Raw genomic sequence first — 22567 nt, forward strand, 5'->3', positions numbered from 1 at the left:
TTTTTTCACGTTTCGTGAGTTTCGGCATATAGCGAGGTCAACTAATGCTTTCTTCCTCGTTTGTCTTGGCTGGAGAGGAAAAGTGCGACACCTGCTGTCGACGTTCGGCTGAGTGTTTTTTTAAACGGGTCCAATCGACTTTGAACAGACCGTGGGCGGACAGCGAATAGAAGCGCTCCGCTGCGTGGTGGACTGCTCGCTCACCCAATGGCCTGAGTGGTAGTAACAGTCTGTCCGCGGTGCGGCGGTGAACACACCGACTGGGACATTACAACGCTACATGGGGGACGCAGGCGACAGCGGCTGGTACCACCGCTCGGACACCCCGGGGGGACAGATCGGTTCTCCGGAGACATCTGTAGGGCTTCACCTAGCTCCGCCCGCTGGGAATTGACTTGACGGAAGAACCAAGCGGAGTATGACCACTTCGTGTTCGAGGTAATCAGAAGGTTTGAGTTAGAGCACTGGGAGATAACCCCCCCCCCCCCACACACACACACATACAGGGAGAGAGAGGGCCACGCACAGACACTCGGCCGCTTTGTAATCACCATCGTCGCTGTGTGCGCGTGCGCGCGCGTGTGTGTGTCTTTTCAGTGTCTCCTCCTCTGAGCATGGACTGACCAAATCCCTCTCTGGATGATTTGATGGGGCTGCTCCGAGTCATGATGCCGCCCAAGTTGCAGCTTCTGGCGCTGCTGGCGTTCGCAGTGGCCATGTTCTTCCTGGAGAACCAGATCCAGAAGCTGGAAGAGTCCCGGGGAAAGCTCGGTAAGTTCACGTCCGATCCCGCCGCACCACAGCCCGCACGGGGGGAGAGTGACCGCAGAGTGTCCGTGTGGTCTCTCCTCCCTGGGTCAGTGCAGGTCCGTGCAGCCCCATTGTTGTGCACTTGGGTCAATACGAGGCAGCGAGGCTCAAGAGAGCAGCACTTCATCCGCCGCGCATGCCTCATCATACGCTTCAGACAATGGCACACGGTCATGAAAAACTATCCCCAGTGTTTGTAGTGATGTGATGCCTCCAGACGCCTCTCATCCCAATCTGCACAGTGCAGTGTTAGATTCAGGAGGTGCTGTGGGTGTGTGCTACTTGATATGTATGTGTGATTTATTTAGAAATAGAAAATTATTTTCTGGATTTAAGTGAGCGATCGTTTCATATATTTGAAGTGGCAGAAAAGGTGACGTCTCCAGGTGTCTCTGTTTGTCACACCAACATATCACAACCACAGACGCTGGGCTTGGGGAATTGTTATTTTATATAATGATTAATTGATCATCGACATAATTGTGGAATAATTGTCTGTCAGTGCATTATTGATGGATCACCTTTCAGAGAGCTGTTTCAGCTCAAGTGCTCCTGCATGCAAATGGAATGAGAAATCAACGGCTAATTTCGAAATGTAGAAGACGTGAAAGGGAGCTGGTTCTTGAGCGGGACGGTCACTGAAGTGTAGTGAAGTGCTCATAGAACAATGGAAAGCATAATTTTGCCCTGAGTCAATTTTCAGTATTGTGTGCTGCATGCACGGCAAGAACACCGCGCTGCTGCAAATCCTCTCCTGCCCCCCTGACCAAACTCTTCCCTCTGATTGAAACATGGCCGCAATGCCGTGTTCAAAATCCCATTGCTATAGCTCCCAACAGGGGCTCAGTCCCAATAAAGATCTGGGACATTGTGGTATTATCTCCCCGGTGCCTCCACTGTGGGGATTTTTTAAGGAACAGCAGAAATGATGCAGGGAACCCGAGGGTGCAGCCAGCGCACCACAGGGGGTCCGCCACACCACCTCATGTATCATTTTATGAGAGTGGGAGCCTGGCACTGAAGAGAGAGCTTCTTCTGCCATGATGAGTGAAAATGTCTCTAACATTTACAGTAAACATATAGCATACTTTAAAGTTGGTTGGGTGCTATGCTGGGAAATAAGAGGTCCCCAAACTATGTATTATTATTATTACTAACAACATCATTACATTGATAAGTGTCAGTTTTATTATTGGAACCAGTCTGACGGAGCTTAAATAAAGCAGTTACACAACTGTTCCTGGTCTCTTCCTGGCAAACAAAATGCACAGTTGTGTGGAACAGTAGAGCAGCAGTTGACGTCTCTTAATCTGTCCAAAAGAGAAAGAGATTCCATTTAAAACTGTATAGAGATGGACAGAAAGTGTATTTACTGACTAAATGCTAGATAAAGACTGCTAGTTGGAAAAAAAGCTATCAATTTGATGTCAAATTAATGTGAAATCCACACTGATAAATGCAATGACAGCGATCAACATGATGTTGCAGATTATTTGCCTATCAACTAATGAATGAATCGACGATCAGTCCATCTTTGAATCGTCCCCTTTTTGCTTGATAAATCATGTAAAATAGTATTTGATAGTCTGGTTCATTGGTAATCAATTTTCTGCCCATTGTGGAATCAGTTATCTGCTAATGCTGTGTCCCCATCAGTCAGGGCCCTTAAAAAGTTGATGTAAGGCTACATCTACTACGACTAGAGCTAGAACCGTTTTAATAGATTAGTCAATTGGCAGTAAATTACTCTGCAACAATTAATCGTTCTAGTAAATTGTCTAGCAAAAAAATTGTGCTTCTATTTGCTACTTATCTTTGTTTACCATGCTAGTAAACTGAAAATGATTTGGTTTGGGACTGTCGGTCAGAGCAGACAAATGATTTTATTGTCCCCTTATTTCTGACATTGTGTGGACAAATTAAAATATTCATTAAAACCACCAATCCTGTGGCTTATAGATGGGCGCTTAATAGACAGACTTTGTCAGATGAGTCAAAGGTGAGGAGACTGCGTTGGAGAGTTTCCAGGCCAGAATGTGAATAAAATGATTAACGGTCTGCGTAATTGATTAAAGTATCCCAGCTGAGTTTTCATATGCTGGTACAATCGAGAGTCCCTGGCGTGTATAGATGGCTATATTGGCCTGTGACATGGTTTACTGCTGCTGTAAAGGGCTATACTTTACACCCAGTGAAAATCCCCCCACACACACACACACACACACACACACACACACACACACACACACACACACACACACTCACACACTTTCCCCGAGGCTGAAACAGAACCTGAGAGGCCTTTCCCCTGACTGCCCACCACCACCACCACCACCACGAGAATCTGTTGACTTGGCAAAAAGTGCTCTGATGGATGACTGGACGGAGCAGACGTCTGTATACTGGAGCTCTGAATTATGTGCTGCATAGCCAAATAGTTGTGACTGAGGCTTTTCACCGGCACCGTGCTGACAGACAGCCGCAGGGCCGGTCACATTACCAGGTACGCCTGCTGCAGGTCCATCTGTGCGACAGTAAAAAAAAAAGAGAAAAAAACAGCGTAACGACCACAACTAGGACAGATGGTATCCAAAGCCGAATCAAGATATCAAGTAACTCTCACGTGTTAATTAGGAGAAACACTTTTTTGGAAAAAGCCCTGCGATACGTCGCCTTCCTGTATTGTGTTTTCACATGTTTACAGTTCACTTCACTTGAGGTGAAATTACCTCAAGTGTGTCTCTTCACAGCGTGGGATCCCGATTGCCCGACACGCAGGTTGAATCATTTTCCCCATTAGCCGCCTCCCACGGTGCGGACAAGCTGTGATTTGCTTCCAAGCTAATCGTCATCCCAAGGTTTCACTGAGAAGTCTCCTGCATCACAATCGTGCCGGGATGCAGCTGTGTGTCCTGCTGTGGGCCTAATCCATTATTCTGACAGCATTTCTCTCTGGCTGCTCCCCGGCACTGCTGCCGGCTGGGTCAACAGTAATGTAGTCTGACTGCGGATTGGGTGGGAGGAGGCATGGATAGATGGATGGATGGAAATAAAGTTCCGTTAATAAAGAGCCACGAACGGGGATTCAGGGCCGCTGTTCCTGTCAGGGTTGCCATTAACTCCCCCTCAGTTCTGTTCCTTTCAGACTCTCACCTTCAAGAATTCCCCGCTATTTTATTCTGACGTCTGAGACTGACATTTTGGCATAATGTTGCAGACATGAGACAAACGAAATTTGATTGAGCGGTGATTGGATCTTCTCAACTGACTGAGAAAATTTGATCAGTTGGTTTGAAGTGAGGCCAACACAGATGTTGAAATGGGAATTAAGAGGCCATTACCAGAAGCATTACACAGTGATTCATGTCAAAGGGAAAGCCTGATTTGAGCCAATTTGAATTTGTACTTTAACTATGAACATCTTCATGCAAGGGGATCATGTGAAATATCTTCATGACTATTTTTTATATGTGCAGAATAATTTGACATTGGCTACTTTCAGACATGGACTGAAGTGCAGACACTTTCCTTAACTTCTCTGGAGGGGCTATATGTGAGAATGCAAATGTCCGCAAATGTGGCTCCGTGCCTCTTCCGGAACTTTTGCTGCCAGCTTTTGCTGTGGGTGTGAACGCCTCTGATACAGACAATCTCTGGCGGCGTTCATCATATGTGATAGGCAAACATGTCTGAAAAAACCCAGCTATTGATTTTTTTTGATGTACAACACGGACTGTAGGATGAGACATTTAGAATAAGCTCAATAAAGACGATGATGTCACCAGTGTAGATAGAAGGATACCAGTGCCCTCTCTTTCAGTTCTGGTCCTGTAATATTTTCATTCTAGGTATCATGAGCTTTTGAGCAGCTTTCATCAAAAATAAAGCTTGTTAAAAGGTGACAGGTTCCCTCTCGACTGAAGTGATGGTATATTGAGAACTGCGTAAATGGACACGTTGCTTATAAAAGTGTCACCTCATGGCCCTTGTAACGGGAGAAAACGACCTCCTCACCTTTTTGTCCCTGCAGGCTATGTGAGAGCTGCGTATCACACGGCAGGACAGATACTCAGAGACACACCCCCCCTTCAGCATCATCGCCTTTTATCTGCTGGCAGTTATTCAGACTGATTAAAGGAATTCAATTTCCATCTGTTACGTGGTGATATTTCGTTCCAGACCCAGGCAGCTCCGTGATGAGCTCTGACAGAGAAGAGGGATGCCGTTGAATGCAGAAGAAGGGAGGAGACGCATGTGCTCAGTGTCAACATGTTTGCACAGGTGACGCAAGACTTTTTAAAGCATTCATTTTTTTTCTGCAACTCATAAGCCCCCCAGGCCTGCATTTGAATTTGATTTTTGATTGTGATGCCGGGCGCCCAAAGTCTCGTGTCTGCCCTCTCACAGCTGTCGAAGGACCCTGGGATCTGGTCAGGAATTGTGCTCTTGAAAGGAAATCGGTCAGGCATCGCTATAGTCCATCCTCATGCACATAGACTTTTGACCACTTTATACCTTCGAGCTTCCCTAGTGCTGCTCACACCCCTGCTGCACATCCTTCATCCTGTCAGTGATGAGGCCCCCGGGCTGCAGTTGTGTGTGAATTTAAACTTTATGGATGATCCAAGCCTCTGCCTGGTCTCTTTGACTCGTACACATTTGTCAAGTGCGTGTCAGCCAGTATTTGTGACTCAGGCGGCTGCAACACCAAGGAGTGGCTTCCGTCTTGAGGTAATTGGTGACACACTGGAAGCTCTCGACTCGACTGAGCCCTTATTTCCTTCCAGGTGCAATTCTCAACCCCTCGGCGTGTAACCTCCGGCATATCCTCTTCTCGTTGTTGTTTTCTTATTCCTTCTGTTGACGCGGCACTCAGGTTCCCTCTGAACTCTCCCTGACACCCCACTTCTCCGTTTTTAGCTTCCCTGAGGCATATAAAGGGTGCATGAGTCATTTGCCTTCACTCTGCACGTTGGTATCTGCTACTGTAAGCAGCCAGTAGTGTCTATCGCCTGGACCAGGCTGCTCAGCCGCTCTCTGAAACGTGCCATCTGAGCAGCTAATGGAGGGGAGCCCACTGCGGAGATGGGTGTAGGTATTGGTAAGGGATTTGTGTTGGGAGGTGGGAAAGACAAGTGCTAACGGGCATGGTGGGCTTTCAGTGTGTTGTTAGAAGCAGGGTTTTGATTGGGACTGCAGATTTATGGCCCGATAGGTCCTGCAAGGTGGTGCACACGATGGCAACCGGAGCCGCCATTCTGCAGGATGACAGACGGGCTAATCAGGGCGTTATGGACGGTTTCCTACCCTGGATGTAATTGGAGGTCGTTCGAGACAAACACCCTGCTCAAACACCCCCCTCACTGTCTTCAGCTCCTGCCCCGTTGCTGTTGGGCAGAGGTGTTGGCTCACTCAACTCAAAGACAGATGATGTCGCACCTAAACCCTGAAGGCCAGATTTTACTGACTTGACTTCGTGGGGACAAGCAGAGCTCCGGACAGCTGACGAGATACTATCTAGTTGTGTGTTTGGTTAGTGATGAATCACACATGGGTAAAAAAACTATCCTACAAATACGCTCAAGAGTGAAAATTGACCCTGAGTGTTGTGCTGCTGACGTCACTTTTTATATATGTAGTTTTAGAATATAATCAGTTTTCACTCTCTGCACATCATTTTAATGATCACTGAAGCTACAAGATGGCTCAGTCCCAGTTAGAGCCCGTGGGTTTTTGACACGTCGTGGAGTGTGTACGTGACAGCAGGTGTCTTCCCACAGTGCTAACTCTGTGCCGCAGAATTACCTTTCTCAGCAGAATTAGCAGTGGTTCCTTTTTCTCCCCGGCTCCACTCAGCTCCTCCCACGGACAGGGGGAAACGGCAGGCGGCTGATAAACCTCTGTCATGATAATAAGTTAAAATGACAGAACTGTCATCTGGTTGCTTCTGGAACAGTAGTTGTAAACAACTTCTGTATTTTGTGTGCAGAGTCTCCTTTGTGATATTCAAATCCCCTCTTGTATTGCACGAACCCCAGTGGATGAGCGCCTGAATGGAGAATATCCGCCGCTGGCTTCGGAAAATAAGGTGCTAACAAAGGAGGAGGAAATGTGGAGGAGCGGGGGGGGGGGGGGCGTGTAAGAGCGAAAATAAGAGATGATTTAATTTTCAGTGCGACACGGAAATATTTGAAGCCCGGGCTACTGAAAAACATACGCTCCTGCAGGAGAATGAAGAAAGCACGCCTGCAGCAATTTTACAACCAATTTCATCAGAGCGCAGAGGGATTAAGAAGCAGGAAGATGGTGGGCCAGCGCCGGGCTTCTTCCTCAGCCTCTGGTTCAACTTTGCTCCTACTTACTCGTGGAGTTGGCTTAAAGCTGCCTTTATCTGCTTTTCCTGTAGCACGTCTAGCACCAGGTGCCCTCAGGGATGAATGGGGTTACTACTACGCTGGTTCCACTCCTCTTCCAGTCAGATCTCTCCATCTCTTTTGTTCCTGTCTGTGAATTTTTAGTTTGTTTCTTCCTTTCTGACTTATGAATTTGCCTCTGTCTCATTGCGTGCCCCCCTCTCCTCTTCCCCTCCTCAGTGCACTGACTGACTGGTGTGAGCAGCATTGCCAAATCGCCTGAAATTGAGCTTGAAGTTCATTAGACAGAATACAAATAAATCCGTGGCAAACACCTGTGTGTGTGTGTGCGTGTGTGTGCGCGTGTGCTTGCGTGTGTGTGTGTGTCTGCGCACCCCTTATTACAGAATCTGGGTTGCTGAATATTCAACTCCCACGCTCAGACTGTCCCCCGCTGAGTGTGGATGAGTAGATTTGCGTGTCTGCATCTCTTTCTACGCCGTCCCTGTTTTCTCTCAAACACTTTCCAATCGACTTCTGCTCAGTCAGTTATAGACTACACACCAGCCTGATTGATCAAGCTGTGTTTTGTTTTTTTATTAGGCGTGAAGCCCTTTATCAGATTTCCCTGCGCTCCCTTTGGAGACACAGAAGGGTTTTATACTATTTTCACATACTGTATGAAGTAGTCGTCCTGTAGACCTTTAAAAAAAACTTCAAGAGGAAAACATTAAAACAGAAAATCCCCCTCTTAATGTTGCTCTGAATGTGATGTGGATAAAGACATTGTGTCAAACACATTTTTATCAGCTCAGTCTCTCTGCTTATGGATAATGTTGACTGTCAATATCGACTAAAAGCCTCAATCGAAATTTGGTATGTGGAGGAGGGTAGAGGTGGGGCCAACTCTTCCCGGCACAGTGGTCGTCTGATGGTGAACACAGTGCGAAATCATGGTGGACAGATGGCCTGTAGATGATAAATGTAATGAGATGAAAGAGGAGAAGCGGAGAACAAGGAGATGAAAGACGGCAATGAGCCTGCAGAGATGATGACAAGTGATGAGTTGGAACTGGAGCTGAGAGTATGGCTGTAGCACGTTTCCGTGTGGGACAGATCCTCGGCGGTGTTCTCCCGTCCCTCCCACTTATCATTAAAAGTATGAATGGCTGTCGTGTGCTCCGTCTAATAGAGTGTGGAGTTTTCCCTGGACTCCCATATATGCATTATTAATAATCTGTTACAGGGCCCAGAGACGAGAGAAGGCGGGAGAATATCAGATGTCTGACTTGTAACTTGCAACCAGATCTGCGGCGCTGTTATACAAACACTGTCGTTCGGATGTGAGGGCTCCGAGTCGTGTTTCAGTGTGAATCCATATTGTGCACTTCCTTCTCTTCCCACCTCACAGATGTGACTGCTGTGTTCTTCAGGCTGTTGCTGAAGCGTTAAGCAGTGAAAGACTTTATGAGGTTTTATTTCCTCGAAAAAAAATCCATTTCATTCTCTTGATCAGAGCTGCCCAGGTATGTTTCCTTCATCCCAAGTGCCTCTGGAAAGGTTGGCTAATTCCCACTGCTTAGTAATCGACAATCTGTGCCAAGATGAGATCTGTTCCCATCAGACACCCCCCCTTCCTCCTCCTCCTCCTCCTCCTCCTCCTCCCCTCCTCACGTCCACAACCTGTCAGACCCGCCTTTACTTAACAAGGAAGGGGAATGATGGGATCTGCCATCTGTGTAAAATGCTCCATAATCTCCTCTGACTGGCTGTTTCTGATGCGGCAGACAGAACGTGGCCCCGTATTTTACTCTTTCTGTTTTCCCAGACATTATTGGCTCACCTGTCAGGCAGCACCGGCAGCTTCGATCGCACAACAGACACATTAGGGGAGAAAGTGGCAGCTTGAACCATGATGATTATCATCTCCATCCATCCCGGATTGTTATCATTAGTGTAGAGAGACTACACTTGCATTCAGACCAAGAATCGTAAATGAGCCACGTATGGATGGATCTCATGTCGTGCACTCATGAGTTTAGTCTCGCAGCTTGTGTTTGATCTATAGTTCATGAACTCTAAATGCACCAGCCTCAGCTGTGGCTGACACTTTTCAAGGCTCTTCTTTCTTCAGAAAAGGTAATTTCTGAAGTTAACGTCTTCCGTCTCTATGACATTCATTGGAGTAATTGTGGTCTCAAGACCCAAACCCCCAAACCACTTAACCACTTTAAACTGTCTGCACTGTGTTGCCCTGGTCACCACATGACAGACACGGTTTGTCTCCTCTTTATAACTGAGGAATCCTTTGTCGGCATCCTCTGACAAAAACACACTTGTTTTCACCATGTTTCTTTGTCAAGGATGGAAAAAATATATTTCCAGGCTTTTTCAGGAAACATGATCTATACATGGGTTGTTCTAGGTGGGTGGAGGATGGAGTCTCTCGCCCGTGCTCCCAGCGCTGTGGGCGGAAATCCAGCTCGTGACCTTAAAATCCCCCCTTGTACTTTCGTCACCTTTCCTCCTCCTCTTCCTCCTCCTCTGCACGTTTCAGTAAAAGCAGAGCTACAGTGAAAAAGTCTTTATTATTTATGGAGCCTGGCAAAGCCGCAGTGCCAAGTTCAGGACAGGAAATATCACATCACTGTGCAACGGCTTATTTATTAGGATTTGCAGGGAACGTAGCCAGACATTTTATTTTCACAAATTCACCTCAACAGCTGCATCTGTTGATTTGAATTTTAATAGTTTGCTGCTTGTGTTGCAGTTTGACTGCGATACATGATCTTCTTCTCCTTTTATGAGGAATTTAAAGAAAAAAAACAAATAGAAACACTTCACAAACTCCTGTAGAAAACACATTTTTAAATGTTTCTGTGAAAACAACTTTAAGTACAACTTTTTTTTTCCAGAGTCGCTTATTCAGATGGATTACCAACAGGAGCCCCCAAAAGTGAATTAATTCAATAAAATTGTTAATAAATGTGTGGATTATTTGTTTTTTTAAGATTGATCAACACATATTTTTGTCTATGAAATAATAACAGAATGCCCATTAAGATTTCTGAGTATATGACAGTGATGTCTTCAAATGTCTTTTGTCCAAACAGCAGCGCAAGTCTCAAACAATCTTTCAGTTTAAAATTATATGAAACAGAGAAAAGTGGAAAGCTCTCACATTGGAGAGGCCGAAACCAGCAAACATATGATTATTTTAATATTCAAACACAAGTTTTCAGACCAATCAATTGTCCTCCATTGATACGTAATTAATTAATATGAGGCATCAGATATTCCACATCTGTGTGGGTACCGATGCTGATCTTTGTGGATTGAGTGTCACCCATAATGTGATAAATCTAAATTAGGTAGTTTTTTTGATGATGTCATTAATTAAATTCAGTGATTCCACTACCACCTACGTCCCTTCACACATGGCAGGCCAGTTTGCATTGCCACAACAATCCCAGGCCTCGTTTAGCCTCATGTAGAAATGATCCCAGTGAATCCACACAGTGATGTATCAACTCCAAAAGTGCAGGAAAAGAGCTCACTGGTATCAGATCTGTACTCTGTCTCGTGGAATTTTCGTCTATCCTCCCTGAGAAACTCTTCCCTAAGAAACTCTTGTTTCTCAGGCACCAAGCAAGGCCATCTTATCTATGGCAAGCCGAAACAATCATTGAGCAGCTGAAGTCTCTCTCTCTCTCTCTCTCTCTCTCTCTCTCTCTCTCTCTCTCTCTCTCTCTCTCTCTCTCTCTCTCTCTCTCTCTCTCTCTCTCTCTCTCTCTCTCTCTCTCTCTCTCTCTCTCTCTCTCTCGAGGTGTCATAGGTGCGGGGAGATGACGACATTACTCAAAGGTACAGAGCACAGTACAGAGTACAAAACTACAGAGACCGGAGACCGGCAGACTGTATGTACGCCAAACACTGAACCTGTTGATCTGTGTAGCGAACCATAAGTCTCCTCAATATTGAGCTCTTATATTTAATACTTCTGCTTAAGACGTCCACAGTTTCCGTCTTCCTGAATCAGCATCCACTCCATCAATTATTCCATTTCACTCTGTGCTCTTGAATTGTGGTTTTGGGATCAGTATTATGATAGGAAAAGTTGGATTGGTGCCTATTTATTTTTAAAAAAATTAAAGAGACTAGATAGTTGTCAATAATGAAGTTGCCATGTATGGCCAGCTGTGTGCACTTGTGAGATGACAGAAAACAAACCAAGTACAGCAGACTTTCACCCCAGGCCCCCTAACAGGTGAATCCTTCCTTGCCCCAGCTCTTCTGAATTGTATTCAGATGGTTTGGTTGCGTTTTCGTCACTTAACATCTTCTACTGAGACCTGTCTGGTCCTCGCGCCCCCCCTCTCTTCCTCTTCCTTTTCTCCCCCACCTCTCCCCGCTCCCCCAGCTGTACTGGTGAGGACAGAGCAGTGAATGAGACCTTTCATTGAGCGTCAATGTCGCACTTGTGTGTCAAAGCCAGTAGGAAAAAATGCCTCAGCTTTTGGCCATTGCTCGCCTTTCAAAAAGCCCAGCTAAACAGTTGCACTTTGGATCAGCAGTGTTTCCATCTTTCACTAAAACAACTGTAAATACGAAATGCGGCCCATTGAGTGGATGTCTTTTTGTGTAGTGAAAGGTTTGAGGGTAGGTCATGTGTTGCACTGTGCCTGGATGTATATGTCTGTTCCTTTTTGTCAGACGGAGCTTGTTTGAAAGCTCTGAAGGGGTTTTGAATGGACCAAATACCTTCACGGTCACTTAATGAAAGTGCTCTCGTTTATGCGTCTTCTTTTTCGTCTCTCTGCGGCTGTCAGCAGCACTGAGACGCTGCACAGCAGCTTTCTCGCACAGGATGTTTCATAACTTAAATAACATTGTTAACACAAGTTCTGCTCTGTTTAGTCAGGACCAAAACTTCCCGTCAGCCGGACTCTATTTCTGTTTCCTCTGTCAGTGTACTCTCACGTGAACAGGTCCAAAGACTGAATTAGAGTAATTAGAAATTTGGAAGTGTACAGTTTATCCAAATGTTCTCGAGTGCTGCAGTGGTGACATAACTGTACCGCTGGAAACCTGGCACTGCGAAACAGCAGGGTGCGTTCAGGTCTATATACAGGGAAGAGGGAGAAACAATAGCAGCAGACTGACTCGATTTTTATACAGCAGCAACCTAGATCTCCTCCCTGTCATCCTTCATTGATTTTGCAATCCAGTGGCATCCAAGCAGAACCATACAATCCGTACACCTCAGTCTGCCGCTGATAGCCAATCTCTATTACCCACCTAACCCAAGGCTTTGGTTTGAGGGGCTAACCGACTCAAGGGAGGCAGAGAGAGGGAAAGAGCTCCTACTGGCGGATCGGAGTGATGATGGATTTATGAGCTCCTTGGAGAAAGGATCATCTTCTCTCCACCACTTTTATTATCCTATCAGATCTGACGTGACGGCAATAATACACGACGGCCTGTCACATTTTGCAGATCCGGCAGTGAATATGAATGATGATTTCAAATGCTTGCGTCTAATCAGCCGCGAAATTGCTTCAGTAAATATGTCCAACTACCAGTGCACCATCTTCCTGCCATCCCACACTTTGAATGAAACCCAGAGTAATAGGCTTGTAGTTGTCACAATGTTTAAGACCCGTGTTGGCTTCACGGTTCATAATTAGCTTTTAATGCACAGCGGCGGCTTGATGGGAGGAAACTGACGGAAATGTGCAATGAAAAGAGTCTCGTTGTGTGGCCATAGTAATTTAGGCTTTTGTTCTCTAATTAAATGACCTCATAAGAGAGCTTAAGTGTGTGTGTGTGTGTGTGTGTGTGTGTGTGTGTGTGTGTGTGTGTGTGTGTGTGTGTGTGTGTGTGTGTGTGTGTGTGTGTGTGTGTGTGTGTGTGTGTGTGTGTGTGTGTGTGTGTGTGTGTGTGTGTGTGTGTGTGTGTGTGTGTGTGTGTGTGTGTGTGTGTGGCCCTCTGATATGGAGATTTGTGTGTTCAGTCTGGCAATGAATAGGGCCTCTCCCACAAAGCCCAAGAAGCCCTCTCCATGCCCGCTTTGCCTCCTTGTTGGTTGTTGGAGATTTGGCACATAGCACCATGTCTTTAACAAGTGGTTTCTGGGCCCCTTCGCATAGTTCAGGACGTTGTAGTTAAGGACACGGTAGCTCCCGGTCTTTTCTCACTCTTTCCCCCACCTTTTTGAAAAAACTGAAAGACTGGCAGTTTCCCTTGAAAGCTGGCCTGCACAAAGGATGACATTATTGTGTTTGTGCCATAGTAAAGCAAAAAAAGGAATATGTAACATTTTGTTTATTGTCCTTCTGTTTGGTCCAAAAGATGTCATCATTCTAAACATGGACGACAACATTGTTAAGTCTTTAACATTTGCTGTTGAATATGTTAAATGTTATTTTTCCAGTGCTGTGATCAATTTCTTTTTAATCCTTTTGTTGAACGATGGTTGGAGTAGGTGTTTTTTTTTCATATTTACTCTCAAATATTACATGTTATAATAACATTAAAAAAGTAACAACCTTACAACATTGGAACAGTCATGTCTCTGGCCACTGGATCACTGCAAGTCCAATATTCACTCCCTTTTTAGCTCTGTTTTGGTCTCCACCAACCTCTACTGGGAAATATTTGTCTCTTTAGCTGCTCAATGCTCCACTGTGCTGACCAGCTAGTTGCTTATCATTTTTTTCTTTTTTTGTATTCTGTCAATTGCTGAGCAGGTAGTGTACAGTGGGTTGTTAAACCTGAAAACAGCTGCCTGCTGCTGATGGGAACAGCACTGATGAGAGTGAACCAAACAATGAAGTTATGGGTCATAAAACTAAAACAATGAGCCAAACGTGCCAAAATGCTGTGTACAGCCGAACGTCGGGCGATGAATCTCTGTCGTTTTGTCACGTGTGACCTCATACACATTAACTTTTGACCTATTGTGACATATAAAAATATTGACTAGAACAGCTTTAAAGTTCAGAAGAAGACATATTAAAGTATTACTGAAGAGTTAAACACTCATTGGGACTACTGTATGTTGGAGGAGTTTTGTCTGATTTTATTGACAGTGGTCTGACAACACCACAACGATCATCATTACCCAAAGATGCACATGATTCAGTGAATCCAAGATAAAAACACAAATCAATTCTAACTTTGACAGAAAATTTTGTGTTGCTCTAAATGGCAACCTGATTAAGGGTCGTCGTAGATCTACACACCTGGTCCTACACATCAGACTAAAGGCATCTGATATTTATGACTTGCATTGTCACGAGTTGCAGTCTGACTCGAATGTCACAGCCTTTCTCTTGTCTCCTATCACCTTTCCCCCTCTCCCATCGTGTACACCATCATAAAAATAATCCTAAAAGGACATTTGAGCCCAGGGTGATAAAGTTCCAGCACAGCAACTGTTATTGCCGTTGTTGTTGGCAAGTGCGTGCTTTGGATGGACGCGCGAAGGAATGTCTCATTACAGTTGTTCTGCATGTTGACAGCCTCCCCCCGTTGCAACCACATGGCACGTCTCCACGCCGTCAGTCTGACGCACCAGTTGCGAGCCCACACCGAAGCGACGCGGCCCCTGTCCGTAACTTGATCCAGCTTTGATTTGTGGAACATTAACAGCTGCTCATGAAAGGGTGTGTGAGATGGGGGAGGGGAGCGTACAGAGTATTTCTGTGTGTCTGTGTGTTGTTGTGTGTGTGCGCCCCGTGTTAGCACAAATGAAAGGGAAGGCGGCAGAATCACAGGTGACGTCTTAATTGGCCCGTGTTGCCAGATGCCAGGCTCTAAAGCCGCCCAGGCCAGTCCAGGCTGTAACAGTGTCTCAGTAGCCAGACAGGGCTTTCTGCAGGGCTTTAGCAGCCCGCTGGCTTCGCGGAGAGCTCCCACGGGTATTAGGCGGTCTACTGTTGTGCTGCCTCCCTTCCTCTCTCTCTTACTCTCTCACACACACACACACACACACACACACACCCTGCTTCTCTCTCCATCCGTCCTGCGCAGCGCTCTGAGGCATTGTCAACACCAGTCAATCTGAGGCGAATTCAGACGAAGAAAAGCCAGAGGGCGACAAAGGCTGGGGCCTCTTTATGTTCCTAATCTAATTACACTGAGGTCTGGCTTTCTCTGCAGCTTCTTGCAGTGTTTGGATTGAGATGCCCCCCCTACCACCACCACCACCCTCCGCCCTCCTCATTTATAGAGTATTGAAGTAAATGCCCCACTGAGCTATCGAATAACTGTTGCCTTTACCGTCTAACTACCAACCTCTAACCCTCCGCCCGTCACCTCTTGCTCTTCACCCTCGACATGCGATTCTTTTCCCAGAAGAGCAGAAAACCAGGTTAAATCATAAATCACTCCCGACTATCTGGAGGCAGTCTGAAGCACAGAAGACATACTTGGCCACATGACGGCACATTTGTTTGATTTAGAGCAGGGGCGCACAGACACTTCCCTCTGTGGTTAAGAAGAGTTGAGGTTGGGGGACTAATATTAAAGCTGAATCTGATTAGCGGACAAAAGATGTGGTACGGCAGCGTGAAATAGGCTGCTCGCAAAATGATTAACTAATATTCCTGTTTGACATTATTCCTGATCCTTTGTGTGAATCGGGAAAAGAGTTTTTGCTTTCTGCTCTCCAAAAGAGATGAAATGGAAATCGATTTATAATGAAGTTACGGTGGAGTCTCTCGCACGGCGGCATTACCTCTGACAAGGAGAGTGTGATAGGATTCAAGGTGTAAGTGGATCAGGTTTAAATTTAAGCCTTAATTTTTCGCAAGAATTTTATAATGTGCATCAGCTAAGTGCTGAGTTGGAGATGGCCGTGTTCTTGCTTTGAAACCCATTGTGACACCCAGGAGTTTAACTTTCTTGCTTGCCATCATCAAAAAGTATATGTATGTAATATTTTACAACAGTTTTTTAATTCACTTATTCTCCAGGGAGGTCAGAGGTCAGGTTCAGCTTCAATGCAGCACTCCTGGAGTTCGTATAATCAGTAACTCCCCGAAGGACGTTTCTGCTCTCTATTCCGCACTTCAGCCAACTCTCTAAACCTTTGCTGTGTGCCCTGACCTCGCCTGTATCTAATCTCCTGTGGTCCCCCCCTCCCCAGAACGAGCCATCGCCAGACACGAGGTACGAGAGATCGAGCAGCGGCACACGCAGGACGGTCTGCGGGAGCGGGACTCCTTGGCCTCATCTCAGTCAGCTGACGGCGAGGACGACGTGGTCATAATCTACAACCGCGTGCCCAAGACGGCCAGCACCTCTTTCACCAACATCGCCTACGACCTGTGCGGGAAGAATCACTTCCACGTCCTGCACATCAACACGACCAAGAACAACCCGGTCATGTCCATACAGGACCAGGTCAGAGCGATAACTGACACTCACGGTCTTCTTTGAACAAGTTCAACATGAGTCCCTCCCCTTTCGTTTGTAATGTATATTATACATCATTTCCCTGTTTGATGAAAGGAATGTTTCAGCCATTGTAATGATAATAATTATTATTAATTTGATATGTGCAGGTGCGGTTTGTAAAGAATGTGACTGAATGGAGGGAAATGAAACCAGCTTTCTACCACGGACATGTCTCCTTCCTGGACTTCACCAAGTAAAGAAATATATATTAAATATGTATATAGTAGCAACACTGTAAAAAAAAACATTCACTTGCTGTGGCCTGAAGCAGTTGACTCCATCTTGTGGCCATTTAATGCTCTTCACTTGTACACTTGTACTAGGATGATAAGAATGTAGAACTATAGGTCACATTGCTGATGCTGAAATTCAGAAAGTAAATACAGCTAATTATTATGATAATTATTAAACCTCTTATCTGAATCTGTCTTTAGAATTAGTCTAGTTAATTTTCTCACCCAGCCATGTTCATTTCTCTCAGGTTTGGGGTGAAGAGGAAGCCCATCTACATAAATGTGATCCGGGACCCTATTGAAAGGCTGGTGTCCTATTATTACTTCTTACGTTTTGGGGACGACTACCGGCCCGGCCTGAGACGCAGGAAACAAGGAGACAAGAAGGTAACAATCCACAAATAATATTATTTTTAAAAAGGTCAGTAGCGAGTATGAACATGATTACAGCAAGCAAAGTCTGTTTCAGTGCTCATAAAGGGGCACCTGACTACTTTATTCAGTCTTGAATCTTTGAGCCTTTCGCTAATGTTACAATTTAGTGTTTTCTTCAGAATGCTCATGTACTGCGTTTGTGTTTCAGACGTTCGATGAATGTGTATCAGCCGGCGGCTCAGACTGTGCCCCTGAGAAGCTTTGGCTCCAGATTCCCTTTTTCTGCGGCCACTACTCTGAATGCTGGTATGTGCTGAAAACACCCCACACTTCACCACATTCACATGTCGTGTTCCACGTTATCCACCATGCCCATTCAAATCTTGTATTGATATATGACTTCAATAAGGAAAGCTTGATCATCTCATCTTCACTTGTGATTCCTCTTGTAATGTTTAAAGGAAGAACTGGCAGTATTTCAAGCAAAACCAACAATTAATAGATCCCACTAAAAAGTATTTTCTATGTCAGCACTATCCTTAATGCTTCTATCTTTTAACCACCTGCCTTCCTGAAGCAGGGCACAGACAGAGTTTCTAGGATTTCGTTCACCCTGGTACACTGGCATCAGTGGAAGTACCTTGAAAACATTAAATAAATACTGAAGACATGATATTAAGTTGCTGGCAGTCCTCGAATGCTTTGCCAAAGAGTTACTTTATAGGTTTATATAATCTCTTTCCTGCCTTATTTAACTTCCAACTTTTTATTTTTCCCATAACTTCCTGCCTTTCTGCTTTTGTCTCTGCTCTGCTCTTGTTGTCTTAACTATCTCTGTACCTCTCAGCCTCCTCGCTCTGCTCTTCTCCTTCACATCTAACGCCGCTCATTCCTTCCAATTTTTGCACTTTTTTTGAGAACAGTCACAATTTTAGCAGAACACACAGAACAATAACGTACATGAACACGCTCTATGTGCAGGAATGTGGGCAGCCAATGGGCTCTCGAGCAGGCGAAGTACAACCTGGTGAACGAGTACATGCTGGTCGGCGTAACAGAGGAGCTGGAGGACTTTGTCATGATGTTGGAGGCCGCGCTGCCACGCTTCTTCAGAGGAGCCACTGAGCTGTACAAAACAGGTGCCATGTCTAAAACTAATGTCGCACTGACATGGAGGGTGTGTGTGTGTGTGTGTGTGTGTGTGTGTGTGTGTGTGTGTGTGTGTGTGTGTGTGTGTGTGTGTGTGTGTGTGTGTGTGTGTGTGTGTGTGTGTGTGTGTGTGTGTGTGTGTGTGTGTGTGTGTGTGTGTGTGTGTGTGTGTGTTAGTTTCTCCACTGAGGATTGGGCGGTGATCAATATGCATTCATTCCTCTCTCTGATTAAGATACAGATTAGTCACAGCAAGCACAGCCAGAATGAATAATGAATACTACATCTGACAATGATATACTGAGATGTAATATGACTCAAATACAATATACATAATTTTCAGAAGCAGTTGAGTTCAAATTCTCAAGTAAATCAAGTGTTTGTTAGATTTTTTTTAATGAATGTTAAAACAGAATCCTTATTTCAGAGGTCAAGTTTGCCTACACCAAACAGCAACTAAAGAAAAATATTAAATATAATCTTTGTGGTCTGACTTGTGCCTTGCAGGGGCGTAGCTAATATTTACTGAATTACTCCTTTATTTCCTGGATTGTCAGGTTTCTGACTTTAGTTTTTACCGACTAACTACTTACTGTGAGTTTTCAGAGATGCCCTCGCCTTTTCATTTCAAAGGTGAACCTAAAGAGAAATATGCTGCTCAGCTGAATAAAGAAATATTTTGACATCGAAAACGGTGACATAATTCCACAAAATGTATATAATAACCTCTATTTTAGACATCACTTTAGTTTGACATGTTGGAAATATGCATTGTGTACCACTCTTAATTATATTGTGTGGGAAATGTTAGCTTATCTTAGCAGAAAGGCTGGAAACTGTGGGGCTGGCTCTTTCCAGAGATAACCGCAAACTCCATCTACCAGTAGCTCTAAAAGCTCACTAATTAACATGTCACATCCTGTTTGTTTACTTTGTATTGGAAAGGGTCATGTGTGGGATTTCTTCTCAGCTGGTTGCCTGGCAACCCCACAGAGACAACAGGGCTCTGAGTTAGTGCTCCTGGTCAAAGGAACAGTCTGGCAGATGAGCTTTGTAAAACCACAACTTAATGTTTTAACACAGTTAATTGATGAGCTCGTAGGTGGATTTTGAGCCAGACTCGCTGCTTCCCACGTTATTCCAGTGTTTGTGCCAAGCTAAACTAATTGCTGCTGGCTGTAGCTTTACGCCTAATGAACATCAGAGTGGTATCAATTTCATCTCATCTTACTTCTCAGCTATAATCAATCGACAGGAAGGAGTAAATATCTAAAGATACCAAACTATTGAATTAGGGGTGTTAAATTTTACAGCCCTTTATGAAATAGTTTGATTAGATTTATTTTGCTGATCCTGTACATTATAATGACTTTAACCCTAAAACACTGGCATTAAAATATAGATTAGAGCAGGGAAGTGTGTCAGAAGTTCTTGGGACGTAACAGTTACAGGTACTTGTTGCTGATTCATATTAGATTAAGATGAATTATTTTTAAAATAATGATTAGAATGATTCACGGTTTATGGCTGATTTTGTGAAGAATCAATCAGTTTCAAGATTAGCAGTGATGTGGCAAACGTCTCAACACAAATAACTACTCAAGCAAAAATAAATTTATAATTATTTGTTCATTAATACTGAGCCTATCTGGTTTTGTGTGCATATATGAATACGTAATACATGCGCCTGGGCCCCTTTTAATCGCCTCTCCCGTCATCACAGGGAAGAAATCCCACCTGAGGAAGACCAGTGAGAAGAAGGCGCCCACGAAGGAGTCAATTGCCAAGCTGCAGCAGTCGGCCATCTGGAAGATGGAGAACGAGTTCTATGAGTTTGCACTGGAGCAGTTCCAGTTCGTCAGGGCACATGCCGTCAGAGAAAAGGACGGGGAACTGTACCTGCTGGCACAGAACTTCTTCTATGAGAAAATCTACCCCAAAAACTAAAGGCTTGGTCGACAGAAGAGTTGGGAGTGTTATGGAGGAGGGCGGACACTTTGTACAGGCTCACGTGCAGTCTGAGACTAAAAGGAGAAGGAAAGTGGGAGTGAGTGTAACAGACTACTGGTGAGTGTCTGGCTGCTTTGTATGTGTGATTGAGAACATGATGAGGAGCTGCAGGAGCGCGCCGCCTCGGACACAGCGATCACACAGCTCTGTCGTTCACACGTGTGCCAGGCAGACTGGATGAAGAGCTTGTGTTTCATCGGCAGGCTTTGTTCCCAAAAGCTCCCCGGGCCTCCAATCACTTTCACTTCCATGTTGAAGGTCGTCTGAGCGGAGGGGCCTCTGCTGCCGCGTGGTCGGAAGGCGTCCTCGCCGATGGCCGCTCAGACGTCGACTCTGATCGGCTTCACTGTTCTGCGATCATGACGTTTTCATCGGCTCCCGTACCGTTTGGTTGTGTTTTCGTTGTGTTTTAACTCTTTACTATGGTTGTCTTTTATATGTAAAGACAGTGACATTTTTTTTTCAAGGTGAAACTACATCCCCCATCGCCACCACTACTAACTTAAAGAGATTTTACGTGTAAGAAACTGACTACTGTGCTGTATTATTGGACTTGAATGAGAACTTTTGAGGTTTTTATGAAATAAAAATCCTGTGACCATGGACTACTGACTGGGGCGAGTGTGTATGTTTTGTATTGTACTTGGTGTTTTTTGTTAGATGGCTCTTAAGTTAATGTGTAGCTTAGCCCAAAGCCTTTTCCTGGTCTATACAGGAAGTTTTTACACTTGATCTTATTAACGTGTGTTAGAACACAGAGGTGAAAATGCAGCTGTTGTAAATGGGATGAGAAATATACTTATTTACTTTATTGCCAAGAGTCAGACATGAAGATCTCATATCAGTCTGTTGAATATAAGGTCATAGCTATGAAATGTTTGCGGCATTATATTGTATAATTGTTGTTGTTTAACTTCTGATGCAAGATAGAGTATCAATCTCATCTAACTCTGAGTGAGGAACCCAATATCCATAATTCCTAAAATGTCAAACCTCTCCTTTAAATCTCTGCTGTTCTCTTAGCAGTTGTCAACAGAAAATACGGTGGCAAGGTTGGTAATAACTTTGCAAATTTTTTTCACCTTATATTGGCTGATTCAATTTCTTGCATCTTAACAACAGTGGGAGAAGGTCACCTGTCTGATCAGAAACTGATAAAAAAAAAAAGTATTCTTGTGGAGGAGCTGCACCAACTTCTACTCCAGGATGTAACTTCAGGTCTACTTGAGTTGCAGCTTTGTCGGATGGAACATATATTTAAAAAAACATGGCTGCATCCTGCAGAGGGAGATAAAGAGCTGCTCCTACCTCATCACATCCTTTCCTTTTCATGTACTTTTACAGTATCTTTTCAGTATTTCATACAGGGATTACAGTGCCTTACAAATTATTTATACATTTTACAACTTAATATAAAATCACATAAGGTTTTCATGTATGTTAGGCATCCTTGATACCTACATAAAAATATATATATTACACACATTTTCTCTCTTTTGTGTTGGTCACTATGTTGCTGCTAGAGAAAATAGATGGGCCGCGTTACAAAAGGAACATGGCGATGAGAAGTGAGAGGAGTCAGTGGAGGCCAGAGAAAGTTTATGTGAGTCAATGGTGCCACTCATTCAGTGTAACACATCACTACTCTCAGATAATCCCTGGACAGTCATCAACTATTGGACTCATCCCCATTAATCTCAAACTGTTCTCCAGTCACAGCTTCCTTGTTTGGCCCTCTGACCCAGATAAACATGGAGGGTGCCCCCCCCCTGCACTCTTGATACTTGGTTACATGCACCCTTTTAAAAATTTGACATTAGGTTTAGGGCTGAGGGTAAACCCCTCTGATGCCATTTATGAGGTAGTTACAGGGAACATCCTACATGGCTGCTGTAGAAAACTTTTTTTGATGAGTATATTTTATGTCTTTACAAGGTTATTTGTCTCATATGGCTACCGATGTGATATATATGATCAAGTTTAGAAAGTGATGCCCGTGATGAACCTGCTAATTATCTCTGATTCCTTAAGGGAATAACCTCAATATGTCAAATAACCTGGGAATATCTTCCGCACGTTCTTTGATACTTTTACAGAATCAATACATAAAATAAGTTACTCATTCATATGTAAAAAAACAACACATTTTACACTGTATTGTACAGGTCCAGGTAC

The 22567-nt window shown here is 44.5% G+C and overlaps 1 protein-coding gene across 1 annotated transcript; it reads left to right on the plus strand.

Annotated features, from left to right (window-relative positions):
• Positions 1-97: 97 nt before the first annotated feature.
• Positions 98-20997, plus strand: hs2st1a (heparan sulfate 2-O-sulfotransferase 1a). The gene is made up of 8 exons (XM_035634402.2): positions 98-438; positions 598-771; positions 16315-16571; positions 16733-16818; positions 17107-17245; positions 17442-17539; positions 18215-18372; positions 20106-20997. The coding sequence occupies exons 2-8, from the start codon at positions 648-650 to the stop codon at positions 20327-20329; spliced, it is 1086 nt and encodes a 361-aa protein (XP_035490295.1). The 5' UTR covers positions 98-438; positions 598-647; the 3' UTR covers positions 20330-20997.
• The last annotated feature ends 1570 nt before the right edge of the window (positions 20998-22567 follow it).

Source organism: Scophthalmus maximus, chromosome 5 (assembly GCF_022379125.1).
Source record: "Scophthalmus maximus strain ysfricsl-2021 chromosome 5, ASM2237912v1, whole genome shotgun sequence".
NCBI lineage: Eukaryota > Metazoa > Chordata > Actinopteri > Pleuronectiformes > Scophthalmidae > Scophthalmus > Scophthalmus maximus.

Bases quoted from the DNA above. Each gene is read 5' to 3' on its own strand.
- hs2st1a (XM_035634402.2), top strand. From the start codon at position 648: ATGGGGCTGCTCCGAGTCATGATGCCGCCCAAGTTGCAGCTTCTGGCG. The intron at 772-16,314 runs GTAAGTTCACGT...CCCCCTCCCCAG, and splicing joins AGAGTCCCGGGGAAAGCTCG to AACGAGCCATCGCCAGACAC. The intron at 18,373-20,105 runs GTGCCATGTCTA...CCGTCATCACAG, and splicing joins CACTGAGCTGTACAAAACAG to GGAAGAAATCCCACCTGAGG.